General features: G+C 39.8%; 1 protein-coding gene and 1 non-coding gene across 2 annotated transcripts in view; one reads left to right on the top strand and one right to left on the bottom strand.

Annotated features, from left to right (window-relative positions):
* Positions 1–26,521, bottom strand: part of CENPP (centromere protein P) — a 235,314-nt gene extending 208,793 nt beyond the window's left edge. Inside the window, exons 1-3 of the mRNA XM_070794303.1 lie at positions 26,103–26,521; positions 7,942–8,123; positions 6,159–6,247 (exon numbers count right to left, since the gene is read on the bottom strand). Of these exons, the coding sequence (XP_070650404.1) occupies positions 6,159–6,247; positions 7,942–8,123; positions 26,103–26,380 (549 nt within the window). The 5' untranslated portion in view covers positions 26,381–26,521. The remainder of the gene's footprint in view (positions 1–6,158; positions 6,248–7,941; positions 8,124–26,102) is intronic.
* Positions 17,169–17,275, top strand: LOC139184744 (U6 spliceosomal RNA). The gene has a single exon (XR_011568298.1). It is a non-coding gene; the product is annotated as a U6 spliceosomal RNA (small nuclear RNA).
* Positions 26,522–26,539: the final 18 nt, after the last annotated feature.

The raw sequence follows: 26,539 nt of genomic DNA, 5'->3' as shown, positions 1-26,539 counted from the left end.
AGATCTGAAGAACTGTTTTTATAGTTTAGGGAAGTGAAATTACCACCATTGTTTGTTTAAGTATGTTTTTGTACCCTTTCTCTTCTCCTTCTGGGATGCCTATATGTGAATGTTAGCATGCTTCATTTTATCCCATAAATCCCTTAGGCTACCTTCATCTTCATTCTTTTTCCCTCTTTTTGCTTTGATCTGGTGAGTTTCTGTGCCCTGTCTTTGAGTTCACTGATCTTTTATTCTCTTTCATGTTGTCAGCTGTTGAAATTCTCTAACATATTTTTCAATTCAGTTATTGTATTCTTCAACTCAGGGACCTCTGTTTGGAACTTGTATTTTCCATATCTTTGTTGAAGTTCTTAATGTATTCATACATTCTTTTCCTGAGTTTGTTAGCATCTTTGTGACCATTACTTTGAACTCTTCATCAGGTAAATTACTTATCTCTGCATCATTAAGGTTTTTTTCCTGAGGCTGTATCTTGTTCTTTTTTGTTTCAAACATATTACTATCTTTCTTCATTTTACCTGATTGTCTTTGTTTGCTTCTATGCATTAGATGAAACAGCCACCTCTTCAGTTTTGAAGGGCTGGCTCTGTGTAGGAGGTGAACCTTATTGTTCAACCCTGCCATTGTTCTTGGTTGTCTCACATAACTTTGTGATTACCCAAGCTGTCAATTTTATTTTTTATAGCTCCCAGTAGTTGAACTTGTACCAAGACAAATATTCTTTTTAGTTTAAAAAGTTCCCTATTTTTGGATCATTTTTTCCAGTTCGTTGGGTTTCAGGGAGAGCAGTTACAAAAATATATTCAATTTGTCTCTTATTCTACAGACTGCCACCCATTTGATTTATTGTGCTACATGGACTATGAATGCTGATACATGTTAATTCTAATATTCTTGCAACTCCTCACAAACAGTACAACAACACTAACAACATCAGACAGTAAATCTGGAGAAAAGAATTGTATGCTCCAATTGCATATGACAAGAAGAACTGTGCCAACATGGGTAATCATTCAAACATTCTGGGTGTGTTTCCCTACAGAGTAAGAGGGTTGAGCCAGATAATCTATCAGTTTACTTTTGGTCCCAACATCTGATTTATACGATTTTAGGTCACCTGTGGTTTCTAACACTGTACTACTATGATTTCATAAAAACAATATTCTAAAGTAAGATAGACTTATTAGATTACTTTTAAACTTTCTGATAGCTAAACATCTCCCTCTAGTGGAAATTTTGTTTTTTAAAAATATTTTAGAACATAAAATATAGCTATTTCTTTACCACTGCTTTTTTTCTATCAGTCTCAAGTATAAAAATCTGCCCAACATGTAAAATGGTAAAAGGATTTTAGAAGGCAGTTCGGTACTATCAATCAAAATGTACATGTACATCTCCTTTAACCTGGCAATTTCACTAGAGATATAGTTCTAAGGTATAGAGAGAAACAGAGTGTTCTTAACATAGCTTGGGACAGCATGCTCTTTCTATAGCAAATTATGTAAAACCAAGCAGTTCAAAAGCACCTACATACTTTGAAATGTATATAATAACAACTTACGTCCCTTTAGAGATTCAGCGATTACTGAGTTTTAGGTCTTTCGAATTGTATGAATTGTTCTTTTCCTTAGTTTCTTTTCCTGCATCCCCTAAAGTATATGGGACAGAAACTGCTGGTAGTCCGCAATATGTGGACTTCTTTCTTGCTCCAATTTTTCCATTGGCCACATGGCCATGCATAATGAAGACTAAATTTCTAGCTTTCCCTGCACTTACTTATTGGCCATTAGAATGCAGGTGAAAATGATGGGTATTACAATTTCTACAAAATGCTGTTCAATGGAAAAGGTGAGCCCCTGTTTGCCCAGCTCTTTCCCAATGTCTGAAATGCTCAAGTGATAACTGCACCACAATGTGGCAGCCACGTGGGTGATGGCAGAGCCTGATGATCATAAAACCACAATACTAGTCCTTGAAAACAGATCTTGCAATTTTGTTTAAGCAACAGAGATAAAGTTTTCTATTACATGGAGTACAACTAATTTTAATTTGTTAAGCATATGAACTAACAGTGTAACTGCAGGCCATTATAAAATGGTTACAAAATTTTCAATCATGCTTTGGCAATATGAGGATCAGAATATTAGCTTAAAGTACTGTTGATAGGGAGGTGAGGTCTGGGCTGGTATCACTACTGTCTGGTAGGAGGTAGGGAGTGTAGTCACTATAGTATGTATGGCAGGCCCCACATGGCTCTGGTCCTGTCTGTGTGACTTCATGGTGGCCACCCAGGACCATTCAAGTCAAGCCACTGTGGGAACTGCAGTACCAGTTCATGCTAGGAATGCCTCTGGTCAAATAATAGCCATTCTTCAGAAGCACATCACATTATTTAAAAAAATGTCCCTAAATTGAAACCTTATGTGTGATCTGACTTCTGATGTGATCACATTGCCACTGATGCTTTCCTTCAAAGGATTAAAGTGACCACAAGTATGCAACTTCAACAAAATGAAATTAAAATAGTCTATTCTATCTCTCAGACCAAAGCCCCACTAATGAGCACACCAATCAAATTTTGGCCACAGCCTATCCTGGAATGTACAGCTGCACCGAGTAGATTGTTCATCTCAACTTCAGAGTATCGTCTTTTATCCAACTGGACTCATGTACAGCTTCCCATACATGTCCCTTGTATCAAACCAGTCAATCCTAAAGGAAATCAACCCCGAATATTCATTGGAAGGACTGATGCTGAAGCTGAAGTTCCAATATGTTGGCCACTTGAGGCGAAGAGCCTACTCATTAGAAAAGACCCTTATGCTGGTAAAGGTTGAAGGCAGGAGGAGAAGGGGATGACAGAGGATGAGATGGTTGGATGGCATTACCAACTCAATGGACATGAGTTTGAGCAAACTCCAGGAGATGGTGAAGGACAGGGAAGCCTGGTGTGCTGCAGTCCACAAGGTTGCAAAGAGTCAGACATGGTTGAGTGACTGAACAACAACTTCCCAAGGAGGAGCCTAATTTTACCAGCAATCTGGCTTCTCTCCAGATAACCCAGGGAGTGACTATAAAAAAGATAAATAACAACGGAAGAAAAAGCCTATAAAAGCCCAAGGCTACTATTAGGTTGATACAAAAGTAACTGAAGTTTCAGACTATGAATTTTAAATCATTATAACTAGGCTCAAACACATCTTTATTAATCAAAATAGGAACCATTACAATCAAAACATTTTTACCAATGAGAAATAAGTTTGTTTATTCCTGTAGCATAAAAATTCATGCTTCGGGATTCAACAAACTCTTGGAAAGCATTTTCTGCCTCCTGCTGGGTATGGTAATATTTTCCCTGCCAAAAGTTGCTGAGATACTTTGAGAAGGTAGTAGTCAGTTGATAAGAGGTCAGGTGAATATGGCAGATGAGGCAAAACTTCGTAGTCTGATTCGTTCAACTTCTGAAACATTGGTTGTACAACATGGATTCAGGCATTGTTGTGGAGCAGAACTGGACCCATTCTGTTGATCAATACTGGCTTCAGGTGTTGCAGTTTTTGGAGCATCTCATCAATTTGCTGAGCATACTTCTCTGATGCAATGGTTTTGCTGGGATTAAGAAAGCAGGAGTTGATCAGATGGGCAGCAGACCACCAAACAGTGACCATGACTTTTTTCTGGTGCAAGTTTGCTTTGGGAAGTGCTTTGGAGCTCCTCCTCAGTCCAACCACTGAGCTGGTCACTGTCGGTTGTTGTATAAAATCCACTTTTTATCACACATCACAATCTAATTGAAAAGTGGTTCACTGTTGTTACACAGAATAAGCCAAGACGACATTTCAAACCAACGGTTTTTAAATTTTCGGTCAGCTCATGAGGCATTCACTTACTGAGCTTTTTCACCTTTACAATTTGCTTTGAATGCCAAATGACCACAGAATAGTTGACATTGAGTTCTTTGGCAGTTTCTCATGTAGTTGTAAGAGGGTCAACTTCGATGATTGCTCTCAGTTGGTCATTGTCAACCGATGATGGCCAGCTACTAGGCTCCTCATTTTCAAGGCTCTTGTCTCCTTTGCAAAACTTCTTGAACCACCACTGCACTGTATGCTCGTTAGCAGTTTCTGGGCCAAATGTGTTATTGATGTTATGAATTGTCTCTTCTGCTTTACAACCCATTTTGAACATAGATTAAAAAACTCCTCAAATTTGCTTTTTGTCTAATATCATTTCTATAGTCTAAAATAAATATAAAATAAACAGCAAGTAATAAGTAATTAGCAAAGAAACATAAAGTGAGAAATGTACATTAAAATGATGTATAACATAACCATATTTATTTAAGAAGGTATTCCAATATCAAGCAGCAAAGTTCAACAATGCAAAACTGCAATTACTTTTGCACCAACCTAATAGGATGTCCCTGAGCAGTTTCCAGGACATGTATACACTGATAGTGCAGATGTTTTAAGACAAAGAACTAGATCTCAGAGGTCTGATTCTGCCAACCTGACACAGTCTATAGGCCTGGCCATTAATGGAGGCAAGAATGCAAGTAAGCATTGGTATATCACCACTCTGAGCTTAAGATCACATTAACCAGAAAGAAAAGGCAGTTGGTCCAACTATGCATCCTTCTGCAATGGGACAACATCCAGGAATTCTGAGGAGTCTGGAGTTCTGGAATGGGCTGTTCATCATAAATGAGATCAACTCAATTGGGTCCATATTTTATTCTAGTCTTCAGCAGATGATCTTTGAGGTCATGCAGAACTATAGTATCATCCTGAGAATTTTGCATGGCTTCAAGACCTGGTGCCAACCTGCCAGCAGTGTATTTCCAAGGATACTCATCACCCATGTACCTGACATCCTGCTCAACTGGTTTTGGTAATGCCACACTGTGGATGTTCGTGTGTCACTTTGACAGACTAAAGAGAGATACCCTGAGGTGGGAGCAAGTTGGAAACTCTGTCATCAGATGAGAGACCTAGTCAGTTCTCAGCCTGCCAGGGTCAGTGGTGACCACCAGGGACATAGACTGCAAAGAGTTCTCAAGAGGCAAAACTTCTAGTGCAGATACCTAGACCCAATCACTCATGACTAGTTGGGGGTAACTTCTAATATCTGGCATCAACCCCTATACAAAAAGGGACAACTTGAGGCTATTTCTGTGGCTGAGGATAAGCATGAGGAATCCAGGCACAGTACTGTGAGTGCAAACAAACAGCTTATCCCTATGACTTGGCTGTGACAACTGGTCTACATTCACTTTAGTTATCTGATGAACTGAGGCCAAGGCAATTTGCCTGTCCTTACCTGTTCTCTCCTCTATACATTCTCCCTATAGGCCCAAACTCATAAAACAAACTGATTGAAATTGGTTTTTTGCTATCAAAGCACATGTCCAGACTTGGTTAGTTCTCAAAATTATGCCTGGATCCAACCCTTCTTGGAGCCAGACTTTGAAGATCTCTGAGTCTTATTCTCCCTATGCTGGCCAGGGGTTGCATGTTAACATTCTGTCTGTCTCCTTTCTGATTTTATGTGAAAATCCTAGCTAAGAGTATCTTCCTCCAGTGTTGTGCCTCAGTAGTCCTGTATAACTGGCTGGCATAACCATGACCATCCTGACGTCTAATCCTTCACCTCTGAACAGTCTTCAGATTGTGGTGGTCCCAGATGACCACAACTATAGGAGAGGCCAGAGGAAGAACACCAACTGTGCTACTCACAAATTCCTGCCTCACAGAAAATGGTGAGATAATAATGGTTTTTGTTGTTTTAAACTGTTCAATTTGGGAGAAAATGTTAAGCAGCAATAAATAACTAACAGATGACTGATGACTACTGAGGGCATCCAAGACTGTTCACATGACCTCAGGGCTCACACTGGAATCCCACAAACATCTCATTACATCTATTCCAATAAAGACTATGCTCTCAGCAATAATACTACCATATGCAGTTGCTGGGGTAGTCATATTTAAAAAAAAAAATGTTTTAATGGTACCACTTTGTATGAACATGCTACAAGGGGTCCTGCTCAGGAATGTCTCCTCAACTCAGCCACTGCTGAAAACTGGGGTGTAGGGTATTTTTATTTCATAACAGCAGAATCTGTGTTATCTACCACAACATGTTCTTTCATTTACCTGGATTTCCAGAATCTGAAATTCAAGCTGAAACGTAATCATGTGGCAATTTCCTGATAATCTGTGTCTCTGCAAAACTTTTTTAATACCTGTAAATCAGAAAAACAAAGATTTTTATTTGCAAATAATAATTTTCTTTAAATATCAATTATTTAATTTTGTGTGGCTGTCTATAATACACATGCGTTTATGTGTGAGAGTATTAGCATTTGCATTGAAAATACTTGGAAGGATGTGCACCTTTGAGAAATATGATTAAAGATAACTTGTATTTTCTAGTTCTCAATGATACCAAAGATTAAAGTAAGAAATAGAAATATGATAGTATAACCCTAGACAAATTCAAATTATGATAATTGGTATTTTTCATATTTTCAACATTGTCTGGCTCTAGTTAGACAATAAATTAAATCCATGCAATTATCTCAGTTAACTCTCCAAACGTTACTAAAATGATAGCAAAAGTATTTTTTAGGTATAACACGAATACACTCATAAAATGTCCTATTCTTAAGTATACAGCAAGTATACTTGCTGTATACTTGATCAAGATCAAGATACAGAAATTTTAACATATCGCATAAAGTTCCTCATGCCTTTTCCAAGTTATACAATATGTCTCAGAAAGGAGATAACCATGATTTTGACTTTATTATATTTTTCTAATGAAGTTGTTTTTAGAAGGACACAATTCGCTCTTTTTTTAAACTGGAGTACAGGTACTATACGATATATGTTACAGGTGGATAATACAGTGATTCACAATATTTAAAGGTTATACTCCTTTACAGTTACTATAAAATATTGGCCATATTCCCCATATTGTACAATATACCCTTATAGCTTATTTTACACCTAAAAGTTTGTACCTCTTAATCTACCCTGTATTGGCCTTTCTACCAGAAGGGCACAACTCTACAAGGATATAGAGAAAAAAGATGAGAGTAAACTAATTTTATAAGATGAAAATCAGATGGATCAGCTGGATATTATGTGAAAAATTGAAAGTAACCTGGCAGAGCCAGGAAAATTGAAATCTAAATCAGCAATAGGAAAAGCTCTGAAACAAGACCATTCTAAATGCATTCACTCTCGCTCTCCCCAGTCAGGAGAGTTATTTTTGTACGAATCAGGAAGCATTTCCTGAAATGATTCCTTCTTCTAAACAAAGATCCCAACATACAACTGTAGAGCTGAATTAGCTTCTCTTTACTTGTTAGCGTATCACAGATTCTTAGTAATATAGCATTAGTCACTGGGACCAGAAACCCTCCTCTGCCAAATGATCCAGTTCTTGAAATATCTGAGTATGAGAGATGACACACTTCTCATATCAGTAGTGAACAACAGCTAAGATTTACAAACTAATAGTGCTGTTTTCCTTAAAATCACTTTTCTATGTTACTTGACTACTCAGGTACATAACGAGAGACCATGTCTTCTTTGATATCTATGTCAGGCAGCTTTTAAGAATATTACACACGCTGTAAAGTTCAATAGGCACCTGACAAACAAATTTACCACAACCACACATTCAAATCGTTACCTTGGAGAATTTATTTCAATGATAAGAAAACTAATTTTCTATGCATAATAAGGTAAACCTCAATACTACTTCCTGATTGAAATTAATGCTTACTCTGGAAATTCCCTGGGAGTCTAATGGTTAAGACTCAACACTTTCACTGCTGTAAAATCAGGATCAATCCCTTGTTGGAAAACTAAAATTAATATTCTGTAAGCCATTTGGTGCAGCCAAAAGAAAAAAAAAAAAACTGCTTACTCTTTTCTGCCATCTCAGTGTTAGTTAGGTCTTCTGTGTTCTTGCAGTAATTTCTTATACTGATACCAGTAAGTCTACTTAGAAATTGAAGTTCAGATTCTAAACTTCCAAGTTGACTTCTCAGTTCTTTTGACAATCCCCATTCTTCAGAATCTGATTGGTGTGTTTCTTGAAATGATTTCCTAAAAAGCACAAAACACAAATAATTACTCCAATGAAGAAACTACTAACAAGTGTTTCAACTAACATCTATAAATTTCTTCAAATCATTTCCATTTTATCTTTCTTATTCTCTTCCCATTAAAACACTAGTAGGAGTTTTCTTAAAATGAGTGTGGTTATTAACACTGCAGCCATTAATCTCAATATAAAACATCCTAACCAAGTTAGAGGTGCCAAGAATACACAGAAGAACTGTACAAAAAAGATCTTCATGACCCAGATAATCACGATGGTGTGATCACTCACCTAGAGCCAGACATCCTGGAATGTGAACTCAAGTGGTCCTTAGGAAGCATCACTATGAACAAAGCTAGTGGAAGTGATGAAATTCCAGTTGAGTTATTTCAAATCCTAAAAGATGATGCTGTGAAAGTGCTGCACTCAATATGCCAGCAAATTTGGAAACTCAGCAGTGGCCACAGGACTGCAAAAGGTCAGTTTTCATTCCAATCCCTAAGAAAGGCAATGCCAAAGAATGTTCAAACTACCACACAACTGCACTCATCTCACACACTAGTAAAGTAATGCTCAAAATTCTCCAACCCAGGCTTCAGCAGTGCGTGAACCATGAACGTCTAGATGTTCAGGCTGGTTTTAGAAAAGGCAGAGGAACCAGAGATCAAATTGCCAACATCTGCTGGATGATTGAAAAAGCAAGAGAGTTCCAGAAAAACATCTATTTCTGCTTTATTGACTATGCCAAAGCCTTTGACTGTGTGGATCACAATAAACTGTGGAAAATTCTGAAAGAGACAGGAATACCAGACCACCTGACCTGCCTCTTGAGACACCTCTATGCAGGTCAGGAAGCAACAGTTAGAACTGGACATGAAATAACAGACTGGTTCCAAACAGGAAAAGGAGTATGTTAACGCTGTATATTGTCACCTGCTTATTTAACTTATATGCAGAGTACATCATGAGAAACGCTGGGCTGGATGAAGCGCAAGCTGGAATCAAGATGGCTGGGAGGAATATCAATAACCTCAGATATGCAGATGACACACCCTTATGGCAGAAAGTGAAGAAGAATAAAGAGCCTCTTGATGCAAGAGGAGAGTGAAAAAGTTGGCTTAAAGCTCAACATTCAGAAAACTAAGATCATGGCATCCGGTCCCAACACTTCATGGCAAATAGATGGGGAAAAAGTGGAAACAGTAGCTGACTTTATTTTGAGAGGCTCCAAAATCACTGCAGATGGTGATTGCAGCCATGAAATTAAAAGACACTTACTCCTTGGAAGAAAAGTTACAACCAATCTAGATAGCATATTAAAAAGCAGAGACATTACTTTGTCAACTATAGTCCACCTAGTCAAGACTATGGTTTTTCCAGTAGTCATATATGGATGTCAGAGTTGGAGTATAAAGAAAGCTGAGTGCAGAACAATTGATGCTTTTGAACTGTGGTGTTGGAGAAGACTCTTGAGAGTCCCTTGGACCGCAAGGCAATCCAACCAGTCTATCCTAAACGAGATCAGTCCTAGGTATTCACTGGAAGGACTGATGTTGAAGCTGAAACTCCAATACTTTGGCCACCTGATGCAAAGAGCTGACTCATTGAAAAAGACCCTGATGCTGGGAAAGATTGAGGGCAGGAGGAGAAGGGGATGACAGAGGATGAGATGGTTGGATGGCATCACCGACTCAATGGACGTGAGTTTAGGTAAACTCCGGGAGTTGGTGATGGACAGGGAGGCCTGGCATACTGCAGTTCATGTGGTTGCAGAGTTGGACACAACTGAGCGACTGAAATGAACTGATCCAAGTTATAATACCATACTTCTATATATTAGAAACAACTAAAAAATAAACTAAGATCATGGCATCTGGTCCCATCACTTCACGGCAAAGCGATGGGGAAACATTGAAAATTGTAAGAGACTTTATTTTCTTGGGCTCCAAAATCACTGTGCACAGTGACTGCAGCCATGAAATTAAAAGATGCTTGCTCCCTGGAAGAAAAACTATCACCAACCTGGACAGCATATTAAAAAGCAGAGACATTACTTTGCCAACAAAGGTCCGTCTAGTCAAGGCTATGGTTTGTCCAATAGTCATGTATGGATGTGAGAGTTGGATCATAAAGAAGGCTGAGCGCCAAAGAATTGGTGCTATCGAATTGTGGTGCTGGAGAAGACTCTTGAGAGTCCCTTGGACTGCAAGGAGACCCATCCAGTCCATCCTAAAGGAAATCAGTCCTAAATATTCATTGGAAGGACTGATGCTGAAGCTGAAATGCCAATATTCTGGCCACTTGATGCAAAGACCTGATTCATTGGAAAAGACCCTAATGCTCGGAAAGATAGAAGGCAGGAGGAGAAAGGGCCAACAGAGGATGAGATGGTCAGATGGCATCACCGACTCGATGGACACGAGTTTAAGTAACCTCCAGGAGTTGGTGATAGACAGGGAAGCCTGGAGTGCTGCAGTCCATGGGACCGCAAAGAGTCGGCCACAACTGAGTGAACCGAACTGATAAAATAAATTATAATAGGAATACTTTGCAGAATTAAAATGTCTGTTTAGGTTGGAATATTTTAAGTGTTCTAACCTAAGTATCTGCTATCCCAGGACATTGCAAACTATTTAAAAAGATATGATGAAATAATAAATCTTTTGCTTCTTAAACAAGTGCAGTATCAGAGGGCATTTTATAGTAAGAAAGATATTCTTGGGACATTGAAGAGTATGGGGGTAAAAATTCCAGAGGAATAACAAACAGCATGATCTCTAAACAACACTGTAATCAGATATTTTTCATTAAGAATATGTAGCTCTATTTTCCTTGAAGAAGAGTAAAATTTCAGCAAATAATTGCATTAAATTATATTTTATTTTTTGTAATCCTTTAGTGCCATCATGCTCTCAGCCACATTTTTACACTGTTGACTTCCACTGTCTTACAACATACTTTCCTTGCCTTCTGGGGCATGATTATCTTGATTCTCATTTTACATCTTGGGTCTCTTATTGTCCATGCATCTTGTCTCCAATGTCAGAAGAAAATCTTCTAAATCTTGCCTCTGCTCTTCGAAATATGCATCCTCTCATTCTAGAAGAATGTTTGATGATTAATCTCAGTTCTTTCAGGCCAGTACTTGTAAATCAGACTTCCAATCATCTCTCTTCTATCTGCAAGGTAGATTGAACTTGATATCGTTCAGTTGCCCAGTCATGTCCGAGTCGCTGTGACCCAATGGACTGTAGCACAATAGGTTTCCCTGTCCTTCACTATCTCCCAGAGTTTGCTCAAACTAATGTCCATTGAGCTGGTGATGTCATCCAACCATTTCATCCTCTAACAGACTCTTCTCCTTCTGCCCTCAATCTTTTCCAGCATCAAGGTCCTTTCCAATGTTGGGTTGAACTAATATGTCATTGTAGTTTTGATTTGCATTTCTCTAATAGTAAGTGATGTTGGGCACCTCTTCATATGTTTATTAGCCATCTGTATGTCTTTTTTGGAGAAATGCCTATTTAGGTCTTTTGCCCACTCTTTGATTGGGTTGTTTGTTTTTCTGCTATTGACTTGTATGAGCTCCTTGTATATTTTGGAAATTAATTCTTTGTTAGTTGTTTCATATTGATTATTTTCTTCCAATCTGAGGGCTGCCTTTTTACCTTGTTTATAGTTTCCTTTGCTGTGCAGAAGCTTTGAAGTTTAATTAGGTACCAGTTATATATTTTTGCTTTTATTTCCATTATTCTAGGAGGTGGGTCATAAAGGATCTTGCTATGATTTATGTAAGAGCAAGCATCTTTTAATTTCATGGCTGCAATCACCATTCACAGTGATTTTGAAGTCCAAGAAAAAATAAAATCTGTCCTTCCAATGAATACTAAGGACTGACTTAAGTAATGTCTCTGCTTTAAAACATGCTGTCTAGGTTAGTCATATCTTTTCTTCCAAGGAACAAGCCTCTTTTAATTTCATGGTTGCAGTCAATGTTCACAGTGATTTTGGAGCCTAGGAAAATAAAGTCTCTCACAGTTTCCATTGTTTTCCCATCTATTTGCCATTAAGTGATGGGACCAGAAGCCAGGATCTTCATTTTTAGAAAGCTGAGTTTTTAAATCAGCTTCTTCACTTTCCTCTTTCACTTTCATCAAGAGGTTCTTAAGTTCCTCTTCACTTTCTGTCATAAGGGTGGTGTCATCTGCATATCTGAGGTCACTGATACTTCTCCCAGCAATCCTGAGTCCAGCTTGTATTTCATCCAGACTGGCACTTTGCATGATGTATTCTGCATCTAAGTTAAATAAGCAGGGTGACAATACACAACTTTGGCAGACTCCTTTCCCAATTCTGAACCAGTCTGTTGTTCCATGTCTGGTTCTAACTGTTGCTTCTTGACCTATATACATGTTTCTCAGGAGGCACGTAAAAGCAGTCTGGTATTCCCAAGTCATTAAAAATTTTCCAGTTTCTTGTGATCCACACAGTCAAATGCTTTTGTGTACTTAATGAAGCAGAGTATTCCAGTCCTATGTTGCTTCAGTCCTGTCTGACTCTTTGCAACCCTATGGACTATAGACCACCAGGCTCCTCTGCCCATGGAATTATCCAGGCAAGAATACTGGAGTGTGTTGTCATACTCTTCTCCAAGGGATCTTCCTGACCTAGGGATCAAACCTGCGTAACATCTATGTGTATTGGCAAGCAGAAGTAGCTGTTTTTCTGTAATTCTCTTGCTTTTTCTATCATCCAATGAATGTTGGCAATTTGATCGCTGGTTCCTCTGCCTTTTCTAAATCCAGCCAGTATGTCGGGAAGTTCTCAGTTCACATACAGCTGAAGCCTAGCTTGAAGGATTTTGAGCATTACCTCACCAGCATATGTGCTTCCTTGGTAGCTCAGTTGGGAAAGAATCTGCCTGCAATGCAGAAGACTCTGATTTGATTTCTGGGTTGGGAAGATCGCTTCAAGAAGGGATAAGCTACCCACTCCAGTATTCTTGGTCTTCCCTGGTGACTCAGATGGAAAAGAATCCGTCAGCAACACAGGAGACCTGGGTTTGATCCTTGGGTTGGGAAGATCTCCTGGAGAAGGGAATGGTTACTACTCTAGTATGTGGCCTGGAGAAATTAACCAGAAATTTAATGATCCTTTTATGCAACCAATCTAGAGAAGAGCATAGGTACTCACTTCAGTATTCTTTTCTGGAGAATCCCATGGTCAGAGGATATTGGCGGGATACAGTCCACGGGGGTTGCAAAGAGTAGGAAAACTGAGTGACTTTAACTTTGCTAGCATGAGAAATGAGCATAATTGTATGGTAGTTTGAACATTCTTTGGCACTCTGTTTTTTGGGGATTGGAAAGAAAACAGATTTTTACCAGTCCTGTTCCACTGCTGAGTTTTCCAAATTTGCTGACATGCTGAACACCGAACTTTAACAGCATACTTATAGGATCTGAAATAGCTCAGTTGGAATTCCAGCATCTCCACTAGTTTTGTTCATAGTGATGTTTCCTAAGGACCCCTTGACTTCACATTCCAGGATGTCTGGCTCAAGGGGCCCACCTTTGCATGAAATGTTCCCTTGGTATCTTCAATTTCCTTGGAGAGCTCTAGCTTTCCTATTCTATTGTTTTCCTCTATTTCTTTGCATTGTTCGCCTAAGTAGGCTTTCTTATCTCTCCTTACTATTCTCCAGAACTCTGCATTCAGATGGGTATATCCTTCCCTTTCTTCTTTGCCTTTGGTGTCTCTTCTTTTCTAAGAGAAAATAGCACTATGTCATTTGAGAGTGAATACTCTCTTTTTTTTCCCCATTGTTTCCCCATCTATTTGCCATGAAGTCATGGGACTGGATGCTATGATCTTACTTTTCTGAATGTTGAGTTTTAAGCCAACTTTTTGACTCTCCTCTTTCACTTTCATCAAGAGGCTCTTTAGTTCTTTTTCACTTCTAACCGAGTTTTGCCAAGAGAATGCACTTTCATAGCAAACATGCTCTTCCAACAACATAAGAGCTACACATGGAGATGGAGAAGCTCTATACAGTCAGCAAAAACAAGACCAGGGTTTGACTGTGGATTCAGATCATGAATTCCTTAATGAAAAACTCAGACCTAAATTGAAGAAAGTAGGGAAAACCACTAGACCATTCAGGTATGACCTAAATCAAATCCCTTACAATTATACAGTGGAAGTGACAAACAGATTCAAGGGATTAGATCTGATAGACAGAAGGCCTGAAGAGCTATGGATGGAGGTTCATGACATTGTACAGGAGGCAGTGATCAAGTCCATACCCAAGAAAAAGAAATGCGAAAAGGCAAAATGGTTGTCTGAGGAGGCCTTATAAACAGCTGAGAAAAGAAGAGAAGCTAAAGGCAAAGTAGAAAAGCAAAGATATATCCATCTAAATGCAGAATTCCAAAGAATAGCAAGGAGAGATGAGAAAGTCTTCCTCAGTGATCAATGCGAAGAAATAGAGGAAAATAATAGAATGGGAAAGAGTAGAGATCTCTTCAAGAAAATTAGAGATACCAAGAAAACAGTTCATGCAAACATGGGCACAATAAAAGACGTAACAGAAATAGTATGGACCTAACAGAAGCAGAAGATATTAAGAAGAGGTGGCAAGAATACACAGAAGAACTAAACAAAAAAGATCTTCATGACCCAGATAACCATGATGGTGTGATCACTCACCTAGAGCCAGACATCCTGGAACGAGCAGTCATGTGGGCATCAGGAAGCATCACTACCAACAAAGCTAGAGGAGGTGATGGAATTCCAGTTGAGCTATTTCAAATCCTAAAAGGTGATGCTGTGAAAGTGCTGCACTCAATATGCCAGCAAATTTGGAAACTCAGCAGTGACCACAGGACTGCAAAAGGTCAGTTTTCATTCCAATCCCAAAGAAAGGCAATGCCAAAGAATGCTCAAACTACTGCACAGTTGCATTCATCTCACACGCTAGCAAAGTAATGCTCAAAATTCTCCAAGCCAGGCTTCAATAGTATGTGAACCATGAACTTCCACATGTTCAAGCTGGATTTAGAAAAGACAGAGGAACCAGAGATCAAAGTGTCGATATCTGCTGGATCATTGAAAAAGCAACAGAGTTCCAGAAAAACATCTACTTTGGCCTTATTGATTACACCAAAGCCTTTGACTGTGCAAATCACAACAAACTTTGGAAAATCCTTCAAGAGATGGGGAATACCAGACCACCTTACCTGCCTCCTGAGAAATTGGTGCAGGTCAAGAAGCAACAGTTAGAACCTGACATGAAACAACAGACTATTTCAAAATTGGGAATTGAGTACGTCAAGGCTGTGTATTGTCACCCTGCTTATTTAACTTATATACAGAGTACACCATGCAAAATGTCGGGTTCGATGAAGCACAAGAAGGAATCGAGACTGCTGGGAGAAATATCAATAACCTCAGATACACAGATGACACCACCCTTATGGCAGAAAGCGAAGCACAACTAAAGAGCCTCTTGATGAAAGTGAAAGAGGAGAGTGAAAAAGCTGGCTTAAAACTCAACATTCAAAAAACTAAGATCATGGTATCCGGTCCCATCATTTCATGGCAAACTGATGGGGAAACAATGGAAACAGTGAGAGACTTTATTTTGGGGGGCTCCAAAATCACTGCAGATGGTAACCACAGCCATGAAATACAAGACGCTTACTCCTTAGAAGAAAAACTATGACCAACCTAGAGAGCATATTAAAAAGCAGAGACATTACTTTGCCAACAAAGGTCTGTCTAGTCAAAACTATGGTTTTTCCAGTAGTCATGTATGGATGTGAGAGTTGGACTATAAGAAAGCTGAGCGCCGAAGAACTGATGCTCTTGCACTGCGGTGAGGAGAAAACTCTTCAAAGTCCCTTGGACTACAAGGATATCCAATCAGTAAGTCCAAGGAAATCAGTGCTCAATATTCAGCGGAAGGACTGATGGTGAAGCTGAAGCTCCAATACTTTGGCCACTTGATGTGAAGAACTGACTCCTTGGAAAAGACCCGGATATTGGGGAAGATTGAAGGCAGGAGGAGAAGGGGACGACAGAGGATGAGATGATTGGATGGCATGACCGACTCGATGAACACTGAGTTTGAGCAAGCTCTGGCAGTTGGTGATATACAGGGAAGCCTAGTATGCTACAGTCCATAGGGTCGCAAAGCGTCAGACACGAGTGAGCAACTGAACTGAAAAAAGACTCATTCATAATAGTAATTTGTTTTGAACAAAATACCATTGGTCCATTGAAATTAATGATGTTATTTTGAATGAACTGGGGTTATGGGCTTTATGGTTTTGTAGTTTATTATTTGCATATTTGTTTTAGTAGCATATATTTTTTGTTCAAAACTAGGTGTTAACAAGAAGCTTTTCTTCCTTCAAAGCAAATCTACCCAGAGACTTCAGTTTAAAAGTCGATGATCTAGGATTCTATGAAGATGGCAAAGTAGGAAGAACCAGTAATCTACTCCCCAGTCAGGCAGCAATTGCAAGGCAGAATCTGTCTAATATAACTTTTTTAGAACTCAGGAGACTGCTGAATGCTTGCAACTTCACAGAGAATGCTTTAAGGTAAATAAATAAGGTACAATAAATTTGGGGCAATTTCAGCTCTTAGTACAGTAAGTAAGTACCCATGCCTACTTGAAAAACATGGCAGGGTGCTGTGCACATATTCTGGGAGCAGTTTGCATACAGCTTAGGGGAGCAAGGGTGGGCAAAAAAGGACTGTCCCCCAAATACTGGGTACATGTGCTCCAATTGCTGATTGCTGCTTCTGATCACATAGATGCAGACAAAGAGGTGGGGAGTTATTGTTTCAAGCCCCTACCCTCTGACTGAGATAACTTTAAGGATACTAAAAGAGCTGCTGCATTTTGTTTCCCATCTTCATTATCTTACCTTTTTAGGATTCAGACATTAAAGACTAGGACATGCAAAAATCCAACTAAATATATGGGAAAAATTAGAAAATGATGTACATACTGAAGGAAAAGCTCAGAAAAGACATAATTAGTGCTCACTTTGGTGGCACAAATGCTAAAATTGGAACAATACAGAGAAGACTAGTAATCCCCTTGCACAAGGATGACATACAAATTCGTGAGGCATTCTATGTTTTTTAATGATATGGCTCAATACAGTATAAGGCACAAATAACAAAAAAAAAGTTAAAACAGTAACAAAAAAGTATAAATATTGGGGAAGGGGGGGAGAATCTGATTTCCAGAGTTACTACAGTATTAAATTAAAATGTCCAGTGTTCAATAAAATATCACAAAGCATACAGAAAGAAAAAAAAAAAAAAAGTATGGCACTCTCAAAGGAAAAAAAAATATTCAAATGAACCTGTCCCTAAAAAAAGACTTATTGGCAGATATATCAGACAAAGACTTTAAAATAGAAGTCTTAAAGGTACTCAAAGAAATACAGGAAGATCTGGAGAAAGTTAAGAAAATGACGTGTAAAAAGAAACCAAAAGAATTTCAGGAGCTGAAAACTATAATAAATAAAATGAAAAATTCACTAGAGGAATTGAAATGCAGATTTAAGAGTAGAGAAGCATCAATCAGTGAACTTGAAGAGAAGATAATGGATGTGGAGATTGAGGAACAGGAAGTAAAACACTGAAGAAAAGCGAACACAGCCCAAGGGACTAGTGGGGACACAACCATAAGGACCAATGTATGCATCATGGAAGTACAGGAGGAAAAAGCAAGAGGAAAAGGGGAAGAGAGACTATTTGAAGAAATAATGGTGAAAAATGTTGATATTTGACGAGTGACATGAATTCAAAAAGCTCACCTAATTCTACCAAAAGTTTACAGAAGAGCTAACACATATCCTGCTTAAATCCTTCTAGAAAATTGCAGAGGAAGGAAAATTCCCAACCCATTCTACAAGGCTGCTGCTGCTGCTGCTGCTTAGTCACTTTAGTTGTGTCCGACTCTGTGCGACCCCATTGATGGCAGCCCACAAGGCTTCCCCGTCCCTGGGATTCTCCAGGCAAGAACACTGGAGCGGGTTGCCATTTCCTTCTCCGATGCATGAAAGTGAAAAGTGAAAGTGAAGTCGTACAGTCGTGTCCGACTCTTATCGACCCCATGGACTGCAGCCCACCAGGCTCCTCCGTCCATGGGATTTTCCAGGCAAGAGTACTGGACCATCACCCTAATACCAAAACTAGACAAAGACACCACAAGAAAATTATAGGCCAATATCACTGATGAACATAGATGCAAAAACCCTCGACAAAAGTCTAGTGAACAGAATCCAACAAGACATTAAAAGATTATACAGCATGATCAAGAGGGCTTTATCCTGAGCATGCAAGAATTTCATCAATATACATAATAAATCAATCAATGTGATATACTATATTAACAAACTGAAAGATAAAAACCATATGATTACATCAATAGATGCAGAGAAAGTTTTGAAAAAATTAAACACCCATTTATGATGAAAATTCTCTAGAAAATAGGCACAGAAAGATATACCTCAACATCATAAAGGCCATATACATCAAACCCACGGCGAACATTTTTCTGAAAGGTGAAAAACTGAAAGCATTTCCTCTAAGATCAGAAACAGGGGTGCCCACTCTCGCCACTATTATTCAACATAGTTTTGGAAGTCCTAGTCACAGAAATCAGGAAAGAAAAAGAAATTAAAGGAGTCCAGATTGGAAAAGAAAAAGTAAAACTTTCACTGTTGGCAGATGATATGGCACTATACACAGAAAACTCTAAGGATGCCACCAGAAAATCACTAGTTGCTGCTCAGTTGCTCAGTCATGTCCAACTCTGAGACCCCATGAACTGCAGCACACCAGGTTTCCCTGTCCTTCACCATCTCCTGGAGTTTGCTCAAACTCATGTTCCTTGAATTGATGATGCCTTCTAACCATCTCATCCTGTCACCCCCTTCTCCTCCTGCCCTCAATCTTTCCCAGCATCAGGGTCTTTTCCAATGAGTTGGTTCTTTACATCAGGTGGCCAAAGTATTGAAGCTTCAGCTTCAGCATCAGTCCTTCTAGTGAATATTCAGAGTTGATTTCCTTTAGGATTGACTGGTTTGATCTCTTTGCAGTCCAAGGGACTCTCAAGAGTCTTCCTTCTCCAGCCCTACAGTTTGAAGACATTGATTCTTCAGTGCTCAGTCTTCTTTATGATCAATGCTCATATCCATATATGACTAATGGAAAAATCACAGCTTTGACTATGCAAACCTTTATAGGCAAACAGCTGTCTCTGCTTTTTAATATTCTGTCTAGGTCTGTCATGGAGAAGGCAATGGCACCCCACTCCAGTACTCTTGCCTGGAGAATCCCATGGATGGAGGAGCCCGGTGGGCTGCAGTCCATGGGGTCGCTAAGAGTCTGACACAACTGAGCAACTTCACTTTCACTTTTCACTTTCATGCATTGGAGAAGGAAATGGCAATCCACTCTAGTATTCTTGCCTGGAGAATCCCAGGGACGGGGGATCCTGATGGGCTGCTGTCTACGGGGTCGCACAGAGTCGGACACGACTGAAGTGACTTAGCAGCAGCAGCAGCAGCAGGTCTGTCATATCTTTTCTTCCAAGAAGAAGTATCTTTTCTATTTTTTTTTTTTTTTTTGCAAGTGTCTTTTAATATCATAGCTAAGCACCATCCACAGTGATTGTGATTGTGGAGCCCAAGAAAATAAAGTCTGACACTGTTTCCACTTTTTTCCCATCTATTGGAATGAAGTGATGGGATCACATGCCATGATCCTAGTTTTTTCAATGTTGAGTTTTATGCCAGCTTTTTCACTCTCCTCTTTCACTTTCATCAAGAGGCTCTGTAGTTCCTCTTTTTTTTAAGGGTGGTATCATCTGCATATCTGAGGTTATTGATATTTCTCCCAGCAATCTTGATTCCAGCTTCTGCTTCATCCAGACTACATTTTGCATGATGTATTCTGCATAGAAATAAAATAAGCAGGGTGACAGTACGCAGCCTTGACTGATTCCTTTCCCAAGTTTGAACCAGTCTGTTGTTCCATGTCCCATTCTAACTACTGCTTCTTGACCTGCATACAGGGTTCTCTCAGGAGGCAGCTAAGGTGGTCAGTTATTCCCACCTCTTTAAGAATTTTCTAGTTTGTTGTGATCCACACAGTAAAAGGATTTAGTGTAGTCAATGAAGCAGAAATAGATGTTTTTCTGGAATTCTCTTGCTTTCTCTATGATCCAATGAATGTTGGCAATTTAATTTCTGGCTCCTCTACCTTTTCTAAATCCAGCTTGAACATCTGGATATTCTCGGTTTGTGTACAATGGAAGCCTAGCTTGAAGGATTTGAGTATTACCTTGCTAGCATGTGAATGCAACTGTGCAGTAGTCTGAACATTCTTTGAATTGCCCTTCTTTGGGATTGGAATGGAAACTGACCTTCTCCTGTCCTGTGGCCACTGCTGAGTTTTCCATATTGGCTGGCGTATTGAGTGCAGCACTTTCACAGCGTCATCTTTCAGAATATTAAATAGCTCAACTGGAATTACTAGAGCTACTAGTAAAAGCACAGAATATAAAATTAATACACACAGAAATTCCTAGCATCCCTATAAACAATGAAAAATTAGAAAGACAAATTAAGGAAACAATCCCATTCACCACTGCAACAAAAAGTATAAAATACCTAGAAATCAGTCTACCTAAACAGACAAGAGATCAGTATGCAGAAAATTATAAAACACTGATGAAAGAAATCAAAGATGACACACATAGATGGAGAGATACACCATATTCTTGGACTGGAAGAATGAATATTGTGAAAATGACTATACTACCCAGTGCAATCTACAGATTCAACACAATCCCCATCAAACTACCAACAGAACTAGAACACAAAATTATTTTTCACAGAACTAGAACAAAAAATTCCACAATTTGTATGGAAACACAAAAAGCCTCAAATAGCCAAAGCAATCTTCAGAAAGTAAAATGGAGCTGCAGTAATCAATCCTGCTGACTTCAGATTATACTACAAAGCAACATTCATCAAGACAGTCTAGTACTGGCACAAAAACAGAAAGAGACCAATGGAACAAGACAGAAAATCCAGAGATAAACCCAAGCACCTATGGCCACCTTATCTCTGACAAAGGAGGCAAGAATATACAATGGAGAAAAGACAACCTCTTCAATAACTAGTGACGGGAAAACTGGACAGCTACATGTGGAAGAATGAAACTACAACACTTCTTAAGACCATACACAAAAACAAACTCAAAATGGATTAAAGAACTAAATGTAAGGCCAGAAATTATAAGCTTTTAGAGGATAACATAGGTAATATACTCCTTGACTTACCTCCTAGAATAATGTAAATAAAACCAAAAATAAACAAATGGGATCTAATTAAAAGCTTTTCCACAGCAAAGGAAACAATAAACAAGATTAAAAGACAACCCTCAGAATATAAAAAAATAATTGCCAACAAGAAACAACTGACAAAGGATTAATCTCCAAAAAAGCATATAAGTAGCTCATATAGCTCAATATCAGAAAAACAAACAACCCAATCAAAAAACTGGCAGAAGACCTAAACAAACTTTTTCAAAGAAGACATACAGATGGCCAATAAACACATGAAAAAACGTTCAACATCACTAATTATTAGAGAACCGCAAATCAAAACTACGGGGAGGTATCACCTCACATCAGTCAGAATGGCCATCATCAAAAAATCTACAAGCAGTAAATGCTAGAGAGGCTGTGGAGTAAAGGGAACCCTCTTACACAGTTGGTAGGAATGTAATCTGATACAGCCACTATGGAGAACAGTATGGAGATTCCTTAAAAACTAGGAATAAAACTATCATGACCCAGCAATCTCCCTACTGGATATATACCTTGAGAAAACCATAACTGAAAAAGACACATGCACCCCAATGTTCAGAGCAGCACTGTTTACAATAGCTGGGACATGGAAGCACCCTAGATGTCCATCAACAGATGAATGGATAAAGAAGACATGGTACATATATACAGTGAAACATTACTCAGGTATAAAGGGAACAAATTTGAGTCAGTTCTTGTGAGGCGGATAAACCTAGAACCTGTTATACAGAGCGAAGTAAGTCATAAAGAGAAAAACAACCAAAATCACAGAAGACTAACCAAACTGATCACATAGATCACAACCTTATCTAACTCAATGAAACTATGAGCAATACTATGTAGGGCCACCCAAGATGGACAAGTCATGGTGGAGAGTTCTGACAAAACGCGGTCCACCGGAGAAGGGAATGGCAGACCACTTCAGTATTCTTGCCTTAAAAACCCCACAAATGGTATGAAAAGGCAAAAAGATATAACACTGAAAGATGAACTCCCCAGGTCAAGAGAGGCCCAATACACTACTAGAGAAGAACAGAGAAATAGCTCCAGAAGAAATAAAAAGGCTGAGCCAAATCTGAAACAATGCTCAGTTGTGGATGTGTTTGGTGGTGGAAGTAAAGTTCAATGCTGTAAAGAACAATATCACATAGGAACCTAGAATGTTAGGCTCATGAATCAAGGTAAATTGGAAGTGGTCAAACAGGAGGAGGTGGCAAGAGAAAACATCAACAATTTAGGAATCAGTGAACTAAACGGACAGCAATGGCTGAATTCAATTCAGACGACCACTACTACTGTGGGCAAGAATACCTTGGAAGAAATAGAGTAGCCCTCATAATCAACAAAAGAGTCTGAAATGCAGTACTCTGGTGCAATCTCAAAAATGACAGAATGATATCTGTTCATTTCTAAGGCAAACCATTCAATATCACGATAATCCAAGTCTATGCGCCAATCACTAATGCTGAAGAAGCTGAAGTTAACAGTTCTATGAAGACCTGCAAGACCTTCTAGAACTAACACCAAAAAAAGATGTCCTTTTCATTATAGGGAACTGGAATGCAAAAGGAGGAAGTCACGGGATACCTGGAGTAACAGGCAAGTTTGGCCTTGGAGAACAAAATTAAGCAGGGCACAGGCTAACAGAGTTTTGTCAAGAGAACACACTGGTCATAGCAAACACTCTCTTTCAATGACACAAGAGAAGACTCTACACATGGACATCACCAGATGGTCAATACTGAAATCAGATTGATTATATTCTTTGCAGCCAAAGACGGAGAAGCTCTATACAGTCAGCAAAAACAAGACTGGAGAGCTGACTGTGGCTCAGATCATGAACTCCTTATTGCAAAATCCACACTTAAATTGAAAAGTAGAGAAAACCCCTAGGCCATTCAAGTATGACCTAAATAAAATCCCTTATGATTACACAGTGGAAGGGACAAATAGATTCAAGGGATTAGATCTAATAGAGTGCCTGAAAAACTATAGATGGAGGTTTATAATACTGTACAAGAGGTGATGATCAAAACCATTCCCAAGAAAAAGAAATGCAAAAAGGCAAAATGGTTGTCTGAGGAGCTTTTACAAACAGCTGAGAAAAGAAGAGAAGCTAAAGGCAAAGGAGAAAAGCAAAGATATGTCCATCTGAATGCAGAATTCCAAAGAATAGCAAGGAGAGATAAGAAAGCCTTCTTCAGTGATCAATGCAAAGAAATAGAGGAAAACAATAGAATGGGAAAGACTAGAGATCTCTTCAAGAAAATTAGAGATACCAAGGGAACATTTCATACAAAGATGGGCTCAATAAAGGTCAGAAATGGCATAGACCTAACAGAAGCATAAGATATTAAGAAAAGGTGACAAGAATACACAGAAGAACTATGCAAAAAAATATCTTCAACTATGCAAAAAAAATCTTCATGACCCAGATAACCGCAAAGGTGTGATCAGTCACCTAGAGCGAGCCATATATCTTGGAGTGTGAAGTCAAGTCAGCCTTAGGAAGCATCACTATGAACAAAGCTAGAGGAGGTGATGGAATTCCAATTGAGCTATTTCAAATCATAAAAGATGATGCTGTGAAAGTGCTGAACTCAATGTGTCAGCAAATATGGAAAACTCAGCAGTGCCCACAGGACTGCAAAAGGTCAGTTTTCATTCCAATCCCAAAGAAGGGCAATTCAAAGAATGTTCAAACTACCACACATTTGCACTCATCTTACATGCTAGTAAAGTAATGCTCAAAATTCTCCAAGCCAGGCTTGAACAGTAAGTGAACCGAGAACTTCCAAATGTTCAAGCTGGATTTAGAAAAGGCAGAGGAATCAGAGATCAAACTGGCAACATCTATTGGATCATAGACAAAGCAAGAAATTTCCAGAAAAACATCTATTTCTGCTTGATTGGCTACACTAAAGCCTTTGACTGTGTGGTTCACAAGAGATGGGAACACCAGACCACCTTACTTGCCTCCTGAGAAACCTGTACAGGTCAAGAAGCAATAGTTAAAACCAGATACCGAACAACAGACTATTGTTTGAAAACAACAATTTTCAAAATTGGGAAAGGAGTATGTCAAGGCTATATATTGTCACCCTGCTTATTTAACTTATATGCAGAGTATATCATGCGAAATGCCAGGTGGGATGAAGCACAAGCTGGAATCAAGATTGCCAGGAGAAATATCAATAACCTCAGATATGTAGGGGGCACCACCCTTAAAGCAGAAAGTGAAGAGGAACTGAAAGGCCTCTTTATGAAGGTGAAAGAGAGGAGTGAAAAAGCTGGCTTAAAACTCAACATTCAGAAAATGAAGATCCTGGCATCCAGTCCCATCGTTTCATGGCAGATAGATGGGGAAACAGTGGAAACCATGACAGACTTTATTTTCTTGGGCTCCAAAATCACTGTGCACAGTGACTATAGCCATGGAATTAAAAGACACTTGTTCCTTGGAAGAAAAGCTATGACAAACCTACACAGCATATTAAAAGGCAGAGACATCACTTTGCTTACAAAGGTCCATATAGTCAAAGCTATGGTTTTTCCAATAGTCATGTATGGATGTGAGAGCTGGACAATAAAAAAGCCTGAGCGCTGAAGAACTGATGTCTTTGAATTGTGGTGCTGGAGAAGACTCTTGAGACTCCCTTGGACTGCAAGGAGATCAAACCAGTCAATCCTAAAGGAAATCAACCCTGAATATTCATTGGAGGGGCTGATGCTGAAGCCGAAGCTCCAATACTTTGGCCACCTGATGAGAAAGCTGACTCATTAGAAAAGACCATGATGCTGGGAAAGACTGAAGGCAGGAGAAGAAGGGGACGACAGAGGACGAGATGGTTGGATGGCATCACTGACTCAGTGGACATGAGTATGAACCAACTCCAGGAGTTGGTGAAGGACAGGAAAGCCTGCCGTGCTGCAGTCCATGCGATCGCAAAGAGTCGGTCGGACACGACTGAGGGACTGAACAATTAGATACTGCTCATCATCAGTAAAAGGAAGATTTCTAAGGAGACAACCAAGACTTTCACCCTGAGTGTTACCAGTAAGAGAAAGAGAATACTTTGAAATTAAATGACTGCGATTTAATCAAATAATATATGGTAATATGTTTACATGGAGAAGGCAATGGCACCCCACTCCAGTACTCGTGCCTGGAAAATCCCATGGACGGAGAAGCCTGGTAGGCTGCAGTCCACGGGGTCGCTAGAGTCGGACACGACTGTACGACTTCACTTTCCCTTTTCACTTTCATGCATTGGAGAAGGAAATGGCAACCCACTCCAGTGTTCTTGCCTGGAGAATCCCAGGGACGGGGAAGCCTGATGGGCTGCCGTCTATGGGGTCGCATAGAGTCGGACACGACTGAAGCGACTTAGCAGCAGTAGCAGCAGCAATATGTTTACAACGGGGTCCATGCGTGGGCTTATCACTTTCACCCCAGTTGTTACAGACAGGTAAGTTCCAGCCCACGTCAAGTGCTCGGGAAAAGTTTGTGGGGAGGTCCGGGGCGCCTCTAGTAAAGAGATTGTCACCCACCTCACCAGGTATGGGGAATGCCACGTACCGAACTTGAGAGTCGTCGTCCCCGGGCGCCTGTGTCTCTATGCACGCCCGCCTCAAGGCAGCGATCTCGGCTTCCAAGGCGCGGGCTTTTGCCCGCTGGGAATCCATGGAGCTGTGCTGACGTGAAGCTCCCTGACTTGGGCGCGCCAGGTCTGGCTCTTCAAGCCTCGCGCGCTCCTGGAGCGAACCATTCTGGAACTCGGCGGGGGAGGCAAGGGAACCATGCGCAATTCCCGCGCCTATAACTCGGTCCCGCAAGTGTCTCCGGCTAGTTGCCATCCCTGCGCACTTTTCCACAGCTGTCCTCCAGCAGTCCTTACGCGTCAAGAGAGCTGAAATCCCTCTCGAGGCCCAACGGCGCAGCTACCCACCCCGACCTGATGGTGGCTTGGAGCCCCAGTCACGGAAGAGGCGGTTCCGCGAGCACTTGAAGAGGGA

This window comes from Bos indicus, chromosome 8, assembly GCF_029378745.1.
Source record: "Bos indicus isolate NIAB-ARS_2022 breed Sahiwal x Tharparkar chromosome 8, NIAB-ARS_B.indTharparkar_mat_pri_1.0, whole genome shotgun sequence".
NCBI lineage: Eukaryota > Metazoa > Chordata > Mammalia > Artiodactyla > Bovidae > Bos > Bos indicus.
Note: the sequence above shows the minus strand (reverse complement) of the source record. Positions and strands in the feature narration are given on the sequence as shown.